Here is a 17697-nt window from a genome sequence, read left to right on the forward strand (position 1 = left end):
TCCTTGAAATTCTTTCACCTGAATTTCTCCTTGAATTTCACAACTCTAAAGCAGGTTATGGATTCAGCCTTGTGCTCAGACTGTCCATGCCAGACCTGCTGCAGGCCAGGTGTTGGTGTCTCAGGACAATAAACCAACCACATTCAGTGCACAGCTGGAGCTGGAGGGCACTGCCAGCCCTGCTCACCTCCTTACAGTGATGTCCAAAACCATCACAGAACAAGGCTTCACCAACACAGGACCACTCCTAGTGCCGATACCACGCACTAAACCAGATTTCACTCGACTGCTGCACCACAGCCTGGCTAACACAACGGCAGGATGGCCAGGCAGCAGTGCTAACAGACCCCAAGACTGGCAGAAAAGCAGATAAATGAAAGATATCTTGGATTTCCTGCGCACAGCCTACACTGCCTGGAGCTGGGAATCAACACAGAATGAGAGCAGCAGGAAGCAATGAGAGCCTGGAACGTGATGTCTCCCTCACCTCCTCTTGACCCACACACCACTATGGCTTCACGCTCTGGGAAATGACACGTGCATCTCTGACAGACTGAAATCTGAAATGACATCCTCTGTGAAAAATAAATAAATGCAAATCTTACCAAAAGACCTGCATGTAAATTAATTTATTGAATCTCAAAAACAAGTAACTGATGAAACAGGGAAGACTCATGAAGAAAGTCATGCCAATCCTGCAGTACAAACCAGCGTCTAACAATCCCTTCCAACTCTACTCCAAGGAAATTATTCCATGCCAATAGCAAAACACATCAATTTGACCAATTCCCTTAGAAATTTTCTTAAGGTACTCTAACAAAAGGACCTTTGTTAGGAAGTTACTAAGAGACAGTTCAATCCATGCAGTTGAGTGTGTAAAAGCCCTGGGGTGTCACTGCAGATCCCCTTGTCAGCATCAGCCTTAATGCTAAGCCCCACTGGGCTCGGCCCTTGGATGGTGTTTGCTTACGTGGATGAACCTGGAAGTCTGCTGGTAGCAATGTTCTTTTTTTGGCAGCTATGGAAAAACAAAATGAAAATTAAGGAAAATGTAATTGTTTCAAAATTAAGGTTGAATTAACCATTTTCTATTATTTAATTATCATTTCCTGATATATATTTCAAGGCAAATTTCAGTTCTGTTCCAGGATGTTCCTCTAACATTTGGAGTTTGGAGTGTGGGAGCAGCTGTGACAGAGTCTTATATTAATTTCAGCTGGCAGAGCTCTGCGCAGCTCTAGGATTTTCCTCTAATCATGCACAGCTCGATTCTCCCTCTAGTACCCAGGAAATCTGAATGAAGGAGTCAGGGACGACAGTGACTTGTGATTTCCACCAGAGTGAGGACGAACTGCTTGTGCTTACAGCTAGCACAGTTCTCTGTGGGAGCCACGCTGTAATTATGAACAAATTGAAAGCTTTCTATGATAAGATCACCTGAAAATAAAGGTTTTAAAACACAAGTCTTAGTAATAAATTTATGTAATGTTGTGGCATTAGGTGTAATTGAATTATTATGAGAGGATTAAGAAAATCCTGCAAGAACAATTTGAGTGCCGTGACTTCCCCTCCCACTCCTGGCAATGAACAGCATATACAGTGTCATGCTAGGAAATAATTGTCACAAATGGGAAATTCTGGGCTCTGTAAGACGCTTGATCTGCAGCTGGCATTCAGGAGTTTAAAGGAAAGACTCCCCATTAAGGACTTGCTTTCATTCACACCAGTGTTATGCAGGGGTCATCAATTAATGGAAGATTTTCCAGACTTGTGGGTAGCTGTGGATATCTGTTTTATCTTGGTAAATCTCAGGTGAAATTATCTTCCACCTCTGTAACTCCCACTGACATCTAGGAATGATTCATTTGGTTTCTGAGACAGCTTCTGTGTGAAACATGGACTCGGTTTGTCTTTCACATGGTGTAATAACTGCAGAAGACCACGTCTCTGAGTATAATGTTTGTCTGATCCCTATCCAATGTGTATACAATGCCATAGATGACTATGTATTTTATATCCAAAAACTCACTTGACACTGACTATTGTATTTCACAAAATCAGAGGGATAAGGACATAAGATAATAAGAAGATTAAAATGCCAGTGAGAATTAAGTAGAAACCATACTTTCTGGCTTCTGTAGTCTGTGCCCTCCTTCCTCTCTCTAGTGTTTTTTGCCTGGTTTGAATGCCCTGGTTTCGGGCAGCTGGGCAGTAGTACCCTTCAGCTCAATCTCAGAGGTCTAAGTTTTAAGAGTCATTCTGCTGTAGGTGGCACATGACTCAAACCGAACCTATACAATAGGAATCCAGCTCTCCAGAACACCTCTTCTACTGTTGAGACAGAATAAGGGGATTGGAGGTTAAACTCATCTGGAAATATAAGAGAACCAAATGGCATGTGAAAAACATTCTGAAACCTCAGCACTAATCTTTCTGTCTGAAGGAACAGTCTGAAGCAACCCCAAAGATGGAACAGTTTTACAATAACCAAGGACACTAATTCCACCTTGCGCTCCCAATTCTTGTTGGGAGATGTTTTTCAGTCCCATCTGCTATCCCAATGGTGTGGAAGTAGAAGTTACATTGGCAGGCACTGGACTCACCTGTTTTACTCTACCAACAGCCACAGCAGCCCTGCAAGGTTGGTTTGTACAGAGTGGCATTAATAGGACCGAAGACCTTCCCCATAGAGCATTACAGCTATTTTGCCTGGAAATGTGAAGGAATGTAAGGGAGCACCAGGGACAGAAAATGAACTCTTCCATGTAGAAATAGTCCTTGTTTCTGAAGCAGAATTTGCAATGTATCTGTACCTGTGCTATAGCAGATTCTATATAAAATTTACCTTCTGGAGTCAAGCTACTAACATTATTTTGACTCAGTCAGGCCTCCAAGGCAGGATTTCCATTATTATGGAGATGAACTACCTTTAATGACTGCAATAATATAATTGTACCTCAGGGCAGAATTTCTAATAACACGATTGCACAGTTCTCAAACACTGGTAAGAGATATCTTCAGGGCAGGTTATTCATTAGGGGTGCAGTACACACTAGTAGTTCAGCCTCTAGAGAAGAATATGAAACCTAAAGCAATAAAGATTTTTTTCTTTTTTTTTTTTTTTTTTTTTCCATGATAATCTCTGCCCTCTGGGCAAGCATTGAACAACACACTTAGTTTTGCCTCCTGGACAGCCGTAGCCTCCAGAGCAGGAGTCCTGGCAGCCCAATCTGATGCACACTATTTCCATCTCCAGCAAGTTGCCCCTAACATTACACGCCATCTGAAAAGTCACAAGAGCCCCAGGACAAATGCCTGAATGATTGTCACCATCAAAGTCAGGCTGTACATCAGAATTCAAAGCAAGGACAAGCGCATTAATGTTACTTTTAACTCCACCTGGAGTTGCAAGGACCATCTATGTTGATTAACCTTCACACAATCAAGTTCAGTTTGGAGAAGGCTCCAGATGTTCAGGTGCCTCTCTGAAACTCAAAGGACTCTGATGCCAGTTAAGCTGGAGATTTCATTTAAGTGGTTTCTCCCACGCCTGTCTCAAAGTTCTCTTTTCTTCCCTAGATGAAGAGATTTCAGCAACAGATTTTCTTGGCATCTTTCTTACTGTATCTCAACAGATTTTTTCAACAGCCAGGAAAGTTCTTGTTTGAAGCCCACACATACGTGTGGGTGTAGGGACGTACTAGGACTGGACTTCAGTCAATGCTGCTGTCCACCAGGGAGGCAGTGAGAAGATAATGTTTCAGCAAAAAAGAAACCAGAAATGTAACCAGCAAGGTTAAGCAGATGACCAGCCACTTGGCCTCTCTTACCCTTGTGAAGTCAGACAGCACTGATGAACAATGCCGTGATCACAGAAGACAATATAAATCCTTAATTGCACATTTCACACAGTCTCCAGTCACAGATTGTAGGGATGGCATGGTTAATAGAGGCAATGACGAGGATTCAACACCCTTGTCCCCGTGGGAGCCACAAACAAGTGCGCATAAGAACTAAATAGGTCCAAGTGCCAAGCCAACGGAGCGGTGTTCATTAAGACATTTTGCCAGATAGGTCCTGCTGGAAGCTCTGGCTGGCAGAAAAACCCCAGGGCTGAAGTAGCAGAGAATTTCACACCTGCTTGGGCACATTTCACGTCTGATTTCCCATCCAGGGCTCGGTGCCCGAGTGGGAGGCTCCCGGCTGGGAGAGGTGCGCTGGCAGGCGTGGGACGAGGAGCGTGGCATTTCTACAGTCTGCATTGAGCTCAGCTCTGAGCTACCTTTTTTCTGTTTTTGAAACTTGGTGGAAATTGGTTGAAACACCAGTAGTGCACTGTAATAACCAATTCAGATTTGTTATTTGTGATGACAGGCACAGGCAAACTGAACCACCATAAGGTACAAGTGAACGAGCCCCTTCCCTTGGAAAGCTGGGATCCAGCGTCCTCTGCTGTATTACAGCAGCTGACTTTTAGGAAAGTTTGCAAAAGAAAGAGTAGCACTAGGAAAAAAAATCACTTTCTTGTCAGCATTACATAGCGGTGACAAAGCAAGAAACACAGTTGCTCTCACTTCTTTCCTTTCCTAATCCCTGACTCACATAAACCCCTGCTTCCTCTCCCACTCACTATATTTAAATGAGGAGATTACACCGCAGCATGCCTAGGAGAGCAGCTTCAGAGAAAACAGCAAATGTCAGCTGTGAACTTTGCCAGCAACCTCCAGCATTTAGTACTTTCCCCCTTCCCACAATCTTCACTAGAAGAACAAGGTACTTCAGTTTTAAAAACCAATGTACGTCGATATACTATAGCGTCAGCCTTGCCCAGCTCCGTGCCCTGGCTGCTAAAGGAAGCTCTGCACACCTCATCACCCTACTCCTTTTATCCCAAGAGATGAAGTCAAGCGGTTCATAGACAATTGCGTCCTAAATACCAGATATCAGGTGCCAAGTAAGTCAGAAATATGTTGTGCCTTATTTTACTTATCTGGCTGAAAATGAACTACAGCTTTTCACATACTCATACACATCATCACAGTATATATTTTAAAGTCCATTATAGGCAGGCTGGCTGGAGCAAGACGAGACTTTGCGAGACAAAAACCCACAACCAACCAAAAGAAACCAACAATTCTAACAGGTTTACATTTTTTAAAAGAACAATTTCCTATAATTTCTGGCTCTTTTCTCTGTACTCACAAGGCATGATTTTTCCCACAAATCCATCACAATGAAAGAGGTATGCCACACTTTAAGGTGTCCTACACAACTCTACAGGTCCCTTTCTCAGATGTTGCATGAGTGGAACAGGTAACACACCCAGAGTCAACAACCGCTACAAGCACAGAAGCAATGCATGTGGATTTAAAAAGTAGGCTCTTATTCCTTATAACGCTTTCCTTTGAAATTAAAAAAAAAAGAAAAAAAAAGAAAAAAAAGAAAAAAATGACTTAGCCAGTCTGAAAAAGCCATCTCCAAGTTAGGCATTATGACTGCCAAATTAATTACTGACCCCGAATAACTCCTGTTTGCAGGACATTGAGTAATTTACCAGGAGAGTGTAATTTGCAGTGGAGAGTTTCAGGGATATACTCCTGGGGATTTTTTTTTGAAAAACAATGGCTATTTAGAGCAATCCAGAGGCAAAATATTTGTTTTTTAGAATGTATCTTTATCAGCTTCTTGGCAGGGATGCTTTAATAATACACAGAGACTGGGATGAACACAATGGGAATAGAAATCTTGGCCCGAGCTCCTTGAGGTTGAACGCTGGCTGTTTTCACATTTATTTGCAAGTCAATTTTGGGAAGCTATTAATGACAAATTTAGCTTTCATTGCTGAAAGCCCCTGGGTTGGAGCAAGCTAATGAAATAAATGGTTACTTTAAAACATTACCTCTCATTTTCTCTTAGGATGTCTTTTCCTTTCTTCCAAGAATAAGTAGGTCTGGGGGAAGCTTTCGGCTTACACTCAATGATTACTTCACCACCCACTTTCACAAGAGTTAACTTTTTCAAGAGAGTTTTGGAAAAGTCTGGACCGACAGCTGAAAGAAAAAAAAAAAAAAAAACAAAACAACACACAATCAGAATTACCTCTGGAAAAGGAAGTTGGGCACGTTAGAATATTCCAAGAGTTTCTTCTAACTAGTAATTGATGAATGATCTGCATTAAAATTTTATTTTTAATACTTTATATTCACAATTTTTGCCTGAAGAGGGTCTTTTATTTTGATGCTATAAAGCTCAGAGACCTTGACACAGCCAGGTCTTGAACCAAGCAAAACAAGGCAAGACTTCAGTAGTCATCAGGGCACAGGGTAGTCTCCAATCATCTGTCTTAGTTTCTCCAGGGCACAAACTTCTATTTTGTGAAAAACAGTCAAATGTTCATCGAGGCAAACACCGAAGCCCTGCAGACAGTCTGCAAACTGACTGCAAGGCAGGCCCCGCACGGAGGAGATTGTTTGGCTTCTGATGCCTGCCTCAAAGGATTTTTAATGATTTATTTGATGAGACCAAATGACAGGCAGAGCTTGGAGGAAGCTGCCTCTAGGAAGACCAGAAGGTTTTATTTATATCAAATAGGAAATTTTTTTTTTTTTTTTTTTTCAATACAGAAAGCTCAAAACAAATAGGTGAGGCAGCTTAAGGGTTTTATGAACAGCTCTTGACCTGCTCACTCCGTCTTTGCTCACAGGAGTTTGCTCCCAGACAGCCCGGTGGCAGCGAACTCTGCCCAGTCCCTTCTGGTCGCCACAAATTCTCTCCATCCCTGTGCCTTCTGCCATGTCCTCATATCCCCAAACTTGCAGCTGTTTGCTCATCTTTCTTTCTTGCTGCACCCTGCAAGGTGAGAGTTTAGATCACTGTGCATTGCGACTGCTTGATGCTCCAGAAAATGATCTAAAGCTCACCTGAACCAGCTGGGAGACAAAAACCTACAGTGTGATACAGAAAGCAAATTCATTTTTCCTACAGCATCTTGCCTGCCTCCATTCTTTTGACTATCATTCCTGCTGCAAAAGAGTTGAATATAAAAAATAATCCTACACTGATAACACGATGGACTTTAATATCTAACAGATCTCTTCTAACTTCCACTTTTATGGATCAGAGTTCACAAATCTCTGAGCTGTCCTGCCTGCTATGTCTATTCATAGACGGCTGATTCATTTTAGCATAAGGGAAAACATATATGTTATTAAAGACTATAAGAGCCACCTGAAAAACAACACCATATATATAAAACATTTCAAAATTAAGGCAGCATCCTGAAGATACCAATGCACTCAGACCCAGATAAAGCTTAGCTATAACATATTATCGTAATTAATACATTATTACTTTTTGGAATTTTTTTTCAGATGACTGTCCAAAATTTATTGGCAAAGTAGATTTTTGAATAATCTTGTTATTTCTATCTCTAAGGATCAGTTTAGACTTTTTTTGTTAATATATTTTTTTTCAAGTAACTTTCTACTTACCTGAGATCCTGCCTGTGACAGAGGAGTTACATGATGTGGGTTTTATTCTATGATGGCTGACAAACAAAGTAGATATCAAGGGATCAAAACTACTGAAATGTAGGGGTAGGAGGAAAATCTAGTCTGATTCTTATGCAAGGTATTCAGCACTCAGCCACAGACTGAGTGATCCCTATGAAACACCATATCACTAGGAGTTGCAACAGACTTGTTCAGGTGGTGGTGCCTTGTGAAACAGCTTCTTGGGTCTATGGGTTTTGTGAAATAGGTCAATTTGCTAAAAATAGAGTTGCTGGTATGAAGACAAGAAAAAAAAAAAAGGTCTTTTCTACAGGTACACATGCTTATGGATGAGACAGGGATGTATAATGTTGCATCTGAAATTTAGAAACTCTGGGCTCTCTTCTCAGCACTACCGTAGTCTCTCTGTACCATCCCAGGGGTCATGCATTTAATGGCTCACACCTTGTTTGTAAAATGAGGATTTCAATTTTTTTTTTTTTTTTCCTCACTCTAGGCCTCTCTCCCCATTTTTTTTCAAACATTTAGCCTGAAAACTCTTCCAGGCAGCGACTGCATTTTACTATATGCTTTTACAATGCCCAGCACAACAGGATTCTGGTTCTAGCTGAAGACTCCAGGCAATATAATTGGCAACAATAATAGAGAAGAATCACTCTGAGAAAAGCTCTGTCTGTAATTTTCCATTTCTCTTTTTCACTTAATTTTGCTATAAGCTTCACTTGCTATTAGTGGTGTTTAATCATTTCAAGTGCTTAACTTCAGGACCTGTTAAAAAAAACATTTTTATACTCAGAAAGATCTGTTTAAAAGCTAACATTTCTCAGTGAGAGCTCAGAATATTGACCTCCTTTGAAAACCCTTGTGAAAAGGAAAACATACTGTTTTTCTTTAAAAATATGCCGAATTAAATCACTGATCCATAGAAATTAATGTGCAGCACACCATTCTGGTACTTCTCATGTGACACACACAAGCAAGACTGTGTAATCCAGATGAGAAGTCGGCCAACTACAATTTATCCAGCAGGTTTTTAAGAGCTCTCCAAAGTCATTGCTCTTGGTGCCAACATGGTGTCTACATGGGGATATCCCTTTCACCTCTAAAGCTTGGTGAGGGTAGAAATCACATTCGTTGTAAATACCCCGCATTCTCAATTTTCAGTCACATTTTTTTCTGTGGTGGTTCAGTCTGCATCGAGTGTGCAGAGGACTCTGTCTTGTTATTGCAGGCGTGGTCTTCAACCTGCAGTCCAGAAATGTCAGTGACCATGTTCTCAGGACCAGCATCAACACCATTGCTGGTTCAGGGAGGCCACTGGGTACTCAGGGCTGCTGGGCCCCTGGAGGGCTGGAGGCACCACTAACAGCCTGCACCTTCAGAGATCTGCCTTTCTGACAAAGGCTCATGTCTCCAGGGGTTTTGAATAGACAGGGAAAGCATCAGGGGGCTTATTTGAATTTCTTCCACGCAGTAACACGCCCAATATGTCTTAGTGCTGTGAAGTCTGATTTATTGAACATTATTGTACTTTTCTTGAACAGCAACAATGACAATCTTTCAAATGATTTTTTTTTTTTTTCTATCCAGGCATGTATCGCCGCTGATAAAAATGACCGATATTGAAAATGCCATAATCAGAAAAGACCTTGTGCTTTGTTCTTCAGGATAAAGCAGAGAATTATGCTATTGAACGCACACTTTGAAAACAACTAAAGCACTATTTCTGAATTTCAAATTCTATTTGACTCTTCAAAACTACATACGTATTTTGACTTATTGGTTCCTAGGCCTGTCACTCACACACGAGCTTTAAGAACAACATCTGGGGGTAAGGTGCAGACCTACAGGACAGCTGAAGTTAGCAGGGGCCTTGGAGGTGGCCCAGCCCCAGCTCCTCCCAGTAGAGCCAGCCCGAGCACGTTGCCCAGGGCTGTGTCCAGCTGGGTGCTGAATATTTCCAAAGTTGGAAATGACACAACCTCTCTGGGCAACCTGTTCCAGCATTTGAAGCAGTAAAATCCAGATTTTATGTTTAAATGGTATTTTCTGTGTTTCGGTTGATGCCCGTTGCTCTTATCTGGGCACTGGGCATCAGTGAGCTGAGCCTGTTTCTGTAATCCTACTGCCTCCTGTAATCCTACCGCCTCCTTACACATCAGTAACACCCCCAGACCTGCCTCCAGTAGTTCCCATTAGGTTTTGTTGAGGAAAACAGCTTGTTAATTCAGTAAAGAGTGTGAGTCTGGAGACTTGAATTCTGTTCTCACTCGGAGACACATCGGCTGGATTTCACTTTAAGCCTGATTCTAACCCGCTGGAGGAGCTGAGGACTCTCAGTTCACAGGAGCTTCCCCTGATACTAACGGGGAAAACTAGAGTAGGGGTACACAAAACAGGCAGGGCAGGAGCAGTTTTTCTTGGTGAGGGTTTGGGACTGAAGCATCGTGATTGCCGTTTGGATGGTGAAGGGTCTATTCGGACAGAAGGGTTTTCAACATCTCCTCAGGACAGTCCGTCTCTGCAGCCCACGAGCAGGCAGCTACTGTCCAGTGTGCTCTGAACTGGGGCAATACGTGGGTGTCTCCACAACATGTTTCTAACAGCAAGAGGTGAGTGAGCTTGCCAGCTCTCTGTGCTCAGTTACCTGGATGAATATGAGAATACGGGATCATGTAAAGAAATCTGTTCTCTATATATCTGCTTTCTCAAGTTTTCATTTTATGCTCTATTTAAAAACAACTTGACATAAATCCTCAGCAGCACTTCTGCTTCAGACACCAAAACTTGGCAGAACCAGTTTGGGTTAAAGCTGTGCCAATTTTGTAGGGTTGTAGCACTCAGGAAAGTAAACTTACCTATGACACTGAGTTCTGCACTGGCAAAAATGATGCCATGTCTGTTTTCTGCTGCACACTGATACATCCCGGCGTCCGACAGGCTGACGTTTGCTATCGTCAGTGAGCCCTGCTCTATCTGAACTCTGCCCTGTAGGAAACAGTGAAACAAATAAAGAAGTGAGTAAGGAGATCCCTCCTTGGAATATATCCCCAGCAGCAGTTGTGCCATACTGCATGTCCAGGTAGACAAAAAAAGGTAGGGGCAATGGGAAAAAATTGCATGCTCCAATCTATTTGTCTGCCAACTAAATTCTTGTCAGGTTACATACTAAGTGGAAAAAAAACAATACAGTAGTTGGTAAATGCAATTTAAATTGGAGGACTTTCCCTTGACTTCTCATTGATTTAATACCCAAACCATTTAGATTAATCTCCCTTTCAAGTAAGTAAACTTGAATAAAAAATTGCACTTTTGTTCTGTGGTGGCGTATCAGAGCCAACCTCATTCTTTAAAGTGATGGCATTACAGGTATATAGGGCAATGAAGGTCTGGAAGACTGGTTGCCATCTTAGCTGGTACAATGGGAACTATTTTTAATCCTCTGCATTTTCTTGAAAAGAGTATAGTTGTTAATAATTTAATGATCCTTTTCTTTGTATCAGCCACTAACGTGATTTAAGTACAAGACCATCTGCTAGTGACCAGCATGAAGCAAGTAAAATTAGTGTGTGGAACAAAAGACCACGGTATCATTTGTCAGCCTAAGGATATGGAGCTCATGTTATCAATTTTAATAAGTAAAGCAAAGTGTTCCCTCCCTTCCCAAGAGTTTCACCATTAAAAAAATAGTAATATAAAGAGCTATTGGCCTTCTACTTGGCCGTAGGGTGGAAATTTAATGTTTGTGCAATCTTTGTCAGGGTTTGATCAAATCTGAGCAGCCATGTTCTTTCACAGTAAGTGAAGGGGAAAAATGCAGTTTACTGTGAAAGCAGTGCTTTAGTAATTTGTTTAGTTTGTCATTATAATTGAGGCAATCGCAGGACTGAGCAATTCCCCTTGGTGGTTTGAGGACACTCTTGCTCTGCTCCTACGGGCCACCCATCTAGGCAGCTCCTCGTGTCCCTGACAGGAGGGCCAGAGGAATGGGAATGCTGCTAGAGACCAGCAGTAATGGTTTCAGTAGCAGCTGAAGTTCACCTGAAAACCATAAACTGAACAAATGAATCCATGTCCATCCACAGTCCCACTCAGCCTTTCCCACTTTCTCACATGCATATTTCTGCACTTAGATTTGCACTGTGGATCCTTCATTTCAAGGAGGAACTTTAAACCCACAGCTATCATACACGCGATGTCATTAACAACAACTTTCTTGAAGCCAACATCTGCCCATGAGAAAGGATGGGGCATCTCCGTCTCCTCCAGCCCAGGACCTCAGTTCGATACAAAGGCATCCACCAAGCATGGCAAGGAATTGCCTACAGAGCATGGGGATTTTAGAACACTGCCATCACTTCCATTTCTGCTCCAAAAGTAATAAAATATGCACAATGAGAGCCACTGCAGCAGTGCCTACCTGGGGCAGCAGTGGCTCCCCGTCCTTCAGCCAGCGGTACGAGGGCTTTGGCCTCCCGCTTGCACGGCACTCCCAGAAAACACTTTCCTCGATGGCTGCGTGGGCATCGCTGATTTTCTGAATCCAGTTGGGCTGAGCTGCAATGCAGAAGGAATGAATAAAGCCTCACATCTGCAAACAATAGCATGCTCTTCAGAATGCAAGCAAACAACCATACACCTTTATCATCACATTTAAAGGGTTGGATTTAAAAACATGTTTACTAACCCTGAGGATCCTTTTTATTTTTTTTTTCCTGAGTTCAGTTCTAATTCCTGAAGGGTAGCACGTGCAAGATCAGAACCTGCTCTCCTAACTTTCTTTTTAAATAAAAACATTTAATGAAAAAGGAGCAGCTTCAGAAACACAGATCATCATCACCATCACCTATATCAAAACAAAGCAATGGTTCACATGCTGCCCCAGTGGAATAGATGGCACTGTTGGACCACTGAGCCTTCAAAAAGAGACGTTTAGTATTCAACTAGAAAAAAAAAAGTAATTTACAGCTATCTCCGCACTGAAGTTAAGATTATACATGGAACTTTGGCCTGCATGGTTACAGCACAAATTCAGGTAAAAATAATATATTCACAGACTTTTTTTTTTTTTTAGATGTGGATGAGATCCAAAAACTTTTTGGAGTTGATAATTATATCGATGACATTGAAGAAACGTATTAACCCTACAAGCAGATATTGGAGATAAATTTTAGAATTTGGTGAAAAATGGTGCTGGTAGTTTTCAGACACTTATGCAATTATATTTTTAGTTATGTTTTACATATTATTATTGGAGTTTGTAGTTGTTTGTTTGTTTTAACATATAACTTAAGTTTAGCCAGACCCCACATGCAGATCAAAATTGCCACTTTTTGGAGACCACGCAGAACCTCTTTCTTATGTTACCTTCACAAACCACATGCTAGATTTATCTATAATACATTTCATAAAATACCATTAAAAAAAAAAAAAAGAGAGAGAGGGAGGGGAGGAAACAAAAAAAAAAAAAAATAGTGAGTTCAGTTTTTTTAGTGGTCATTTACCCTATTTTGAAGTAAGAAAATCTGAGAGACTTAGTAGGAAGATATAACCAGCAGAGGTCTCCAAGAACCTGGTTAATCCCCTTTCACATGTAATCAGATAAAAAAATTAAGATTACTCCAAGAGAAAAAGAAAATAATTTATATTTCATTTGGACAGAAACAGGGACCAGAAAAAAAAGATCTGAAAGGATAAATTAAAAAACGTTATATGAAAATGCTAAGTTGAACTTAGTTGGTATGACTATACCTAAACTATTGGCATGTCTACCATTACGAGATGCTGGATACACACTCTCAGAGAGCTCAGTGCAGCTCAGTGCCTTTTAAAACTGTTCAGACTGCGACAGATGTGTACCTAATCCCACATCCACCTCATTGCATGCTTCCCTTCTCACTGTATCTATAAACAACAAAGCACAGAAGAAAGAGGAAGAACATTGCACAGAATCTTAAATACGCCACAAGAAATATTCCAAGGGACTTGTAAGAAAAGCAGAAAGGCAAACTGAACATAATGACAATGCCGGAGCAAGAGAAGGAGCTGAAAAGGAGAGGTGAGTGGTGCTTGCTTCTCTGACCGCCCCTTCTGCCCTGTAGTATGTTAAGCTTGTTTATTAACCGTATCTGAAGACATATGAAAAGGAAAGCCTTTATATGTAGGAAGATGAAAGTCAGCTCTGTCTTTTGGAGTAAGAACTTGAACAATTCCACTGAGCCAAGACACCCTGTGCAACTCCGCAGGTTCACTGGCTCAAGGACATTTGCAAATTACTCATGAGTCTCCATATTTACTATTCTAATAGCATCTAACTCATGATTTTGAAAAGAGTCTTATGATATCGTAAAAAGAGCTCTACAAAAGCACACAGACCCATTTGCCTTTCTGCAGTACTGTTTTACTGATTTCCCACAAGAAAACAAAAAAGCAGACAAAACAACTGAAAGGAACCTGCAAAGCTATAAAACGCATAAAAGGCACAGTGGGCTCTACAGCATATAAATGTAAGCTATGTAAAAAGAAAGAAAACAGAAAAACCCTCATGTGAGGAGCAAAGAGGACTCAATATTTATCCTTATTTCAATTCAATACTTATCCTCATTGCAGGCAATCAGGCTCCCCAACTAAGGCAAGTTCTTACTCAACCCAGTGAAAGACTCATACCCATCCAGTCCTTCATTTACAGAGTGCAGGTTACAACTGTGAAATCCCACCCTACAGAACTGTGCGGTGATTCAAACCCGCGGTGTTGGAAATTCTGGGAGCCTGTGGGCAACCCGTTCACTACAATGCATGTGTGGCACCTGTGAGCCATGGGCTCGCACTACGGTTCATCCTTTCCAGTTATTTAACCTGGTTAAACTTTCTATCCTACAGCTATTTATGCTGCAGATGAGTACGGAACAAGCCTATTAGGTCAAAAAAAAAAAAAAAAAAAAAGCTCAGAGAAAACTGGAGGAGCCCTTTGTTTCCCAGGAACTTAGTTCTCTGCTGCTCTTTGGGAGACATTTCTAATTAGGTCAACCTCTCCTTTGAACAGCTCATTTCAGAGAATACCAGACATGCTCTTGACTTAATCTTGAGTAATACACAAGGGTTGGTCCATGGAGCAAAAGCGTTTGAGCCACCAAATGAGAGTTGCCATAATATAATGAAATTTGACAGCCTCCCATTGGGGATCATACCAAGACACGGTAATGTGCCACAAGATTTCAAGCACGATAATTAAAATAATTCAAATAAGGGTATGAATCAGCTCTATACTACATTTCCTGGTATAGGTGCATTGTTCAAGATTTTTTTTTTTTTTTTAATGTAATGACTGACAGCAGTGTTCTTGAAAAAGTCTTTCATTTAATTTCTGTGGTGCTGAGCAAAGAGAAATTCTTCCGTGTGATGGGACTAGACATATGGCCATATTAGGGGTAGTTTGTTAAAGGTTTTGGTTGGAAAGATCCTAGAGGAAAAGTCTGATATGAAAGAAAAAAAAAAATACATAGAAGTTGATAAGAATTTATCTGATTTGCAAAGAAAAGTCTTATACTCAATCTATAAACTGGAAGAAAATCTTAAAATATAAACATGACACTTGCACAATGATAATTTATAGGAGAAATATTCCCCTCATAGGTGATGAGAGCTGCCTGGAATGGGTACTGAGGTGGACAAAAGAATAATGATAAGTATGGGTTAAAAAACCCAAACCACAAAAACCAGCAACCTTTTTCACTTATCCTTTGAAAACATAAAGTGGGGCATTTTAAACCAGGTGATTACAGGAATTGTGCCCAAGTATACTCTTGCTTCTTCAAGAAAAAAGAATCTAGAGCGAGTCTGTTCCCTATAGCAAACTGAGAAGCAAAAGTAGGCACTGGGAATCAGAAATCACTTCCTGAAAGACGTTTGAAAATGAAATGACACAGCCAATGATGATGCATCATATCAGAAATAAGAAACAAAACCAAGGAGTTATGGGAGCGATATGAGAAGTAAAACAGAAATAAATCTGTAGGACTTGTTAAGCTCCTGCGAGTTCAAAACAGCCCAAAAGACTAAAGCAAATGAGGTACTAATACATACACAGAATCCAATTCTTGGTCGGTGTATATTGATTTCAGTGTTCCTAAGCCAATTTATAGCAGCTGATGACCTAGAGCAGGCTGTGTAATTCATCATTAGTGGCAGATGAAGGGCTGAATGACTGTCCATTACTCTATCTATTCTGAGGAGATTGAGACTCAGCCCAGGATCAGAAACGCCTAAAGACCAGAAAGCCAAGCATAAGAAATAAGAAAAACAGATGGGAGAAATACATGAGTAATTAAAAATAAACGATACAGCCAGTGTATAAAGTTTGTGCAGACAAGTGCACGCGTCATCGTGGTCCAAATGGGGATATAGCTTCTGTAAACAACACCCATATGTCCCCAATTTGTTGTCATTCCCAACGATCACAGGAATGTGAAACCAGACTTCAAGTTACCACTTTTTCTCTTCTCTTCCTTTCTTCCTCTTAATCTCTTCCTCCTGACCTCTGCTGCCAGTTGAGGACTATTTGAAATCCATACAAGTCTCAAACGTGCAAAACTGCCCCCCCCCCAAAGTCATTTGCTTGAATGTCACATCAAAATCATCTCCCTTCATCTGCCTCTGGCCAATACTACTGCTTGGGCAGTTTGTCTCCTTTCTGTCTTTCTAGAAGGCTGACCATAATTCACCAGCTGAAGAGCTCTGCTTGTTACTAAAATATTAAGTATCAGAGGAAAAGAAACAAAGGAAAGAATTCAAAGGAATTAATCTAGCTGATAAAAACTACTTAAATTGTCCCTTACCTGTACTTAATTCCTGTTCTATAAGCTATTCTGCACCATTGCATGACTTTTTCCCTATTTATGTCAGGCACCAAAAGTCTGTGTGTATTACAGGCACGTTCATACAGACCAGACCTCAGGGATTTATTTATTTTTAATCACTGATGCTCTAGACTGTAGTGACCCAGGAGAATAAGGAAGATGCGGGTATTCTCTGAGTAGCCTTCACTTCATTTCTTATACCTGCTTTAGCTTCTCACGATGAAGAGCTATATTTAGAAGGCAAAATGACAGTAATTTGAGCACTTTTTCTGAATCTCCTAAAAATTGATTTATCTTTAAGCAGGTTTCCAGCTATCCCTAGGAAAAGGGGAAGCAGAGGAGAAAGATGCCTGCTGTCTGTGCAGAAAGCCCTTACTTCCTTCAGGCAGCACATTATTCAAAACTCAGAGTTATTTCATCCTGCACAAAAGTCTGAGAAAACACACATTCTGCTGGCAGGAGGGAAGCCATCCTCATCCAGAGCACTGCTTTTCCCCTGGGAGGGTGCAACCAATGGAGATGGACACTGCAATGATTGCTCCCACAGCCAGCTGCAGCTTGCAGAAAGGATGGATTTGGCTGCTGTCCGGTCTTTAAATGGTGGTTAACCAAGAGTTAAATTGGCACAGTATTCAGAAACAACATGAGATTTGAGAACTTTGAATAAAATGAACATGGAGATGCTTGAAGGTGAGAACTTGATTTCTAATATATCTACATAACGGGTAGCAAACTAGGTTTTCTAGTGAGGCATGTAAATTATAACTAATAATAACATGCACTTGTGCTATTTATGTTAATTTTCTTGTATTTTATCAGTCCAGTAACTTATATTATTTCAAGTGTTTTTGATTTTTTCCAGAAAATTATTTGTTATCTGGGGCCTAAATGGAGTAGGGGCATACAACTCCCTGATCTTCACTTATGCAATTTTCCTTTTCAGACCTCTAACAACAATGAAGAACATAATGTGATTTACATTTGAGCTTGTTTTACAGAGTGGCATAAAGTGGCTTCAGCACAAACAAAACACAGGCTCACTCATGAAAGGGAGACCCTTTTCAGTGTAAAATTAAGGAGCCACATAAATTCCTGGTGGGACTTTGATTTCAGAAATATTTAATCTGAAAAGTGGTCCAGCCAATTAAATGGTTTCCCAGCCCTCATGGAAGGCTTTAAGCACCATGATGAGTGGCACCAGCAACACTTTCCAGGTTCCTTGGGGCTGTGCATTTGCCTACTGCCTCCTGCCCTGCACTCAAAACAACCCTTGGGTTTGCAACACTCTGACAAAGGAAGATCTGAATAAAATAGGACCTGGGAGACTTAAC

At 41.0% G+C, this 17697-nt stretch overlaps 1 protein-coding gene across 5 annotated transcripts in view; it reads right to left on the reverse strand.

Moving 5' to 3' along the window:
- LOC101793345 (contactin-4) overlaps positions 1-17697 on the reverse strand; it is a 295254-nt gene that overhangs the window by 48808 nt on the left and 228749 nt on the right. For all 5 annotated transcript variants that reach the window (XM_038185894.2, XM_072044289.1, XM_072044290.1 and 2 more), the window contains 3 exons: positions 11932-12068; positions 10370-10499; positions 5900-6050 (listed from right to left, as the gene is read on the reverse strand). In XM_038185894.2, coding sequence (XP_038041822.1) covers positions 5900-6050; positions 10370-10499; positions 11932-12068 — 418 coding nt within the window. The remainder of the gene's footprint in view (positions 1-5899; positions 6051-10369; positions 10500-11931; positions 12069-17697) is intronic.

This window comes from Anas platyrhynchos, chromosome 13 (assembly GCF_047663525.1).
Source record: "Anas platyrhynchos isolate ZD024472 breed Pekin duck chromosome 13, IASCAAS_PekinDuck_T2T, whole genome shotgun sequence".
Lineage (NCBI taxonomy): Eukaryota > Metazoa > Chordata > Aves > Anseriformes > Anatidae > Anas > Anas platyrhynchos.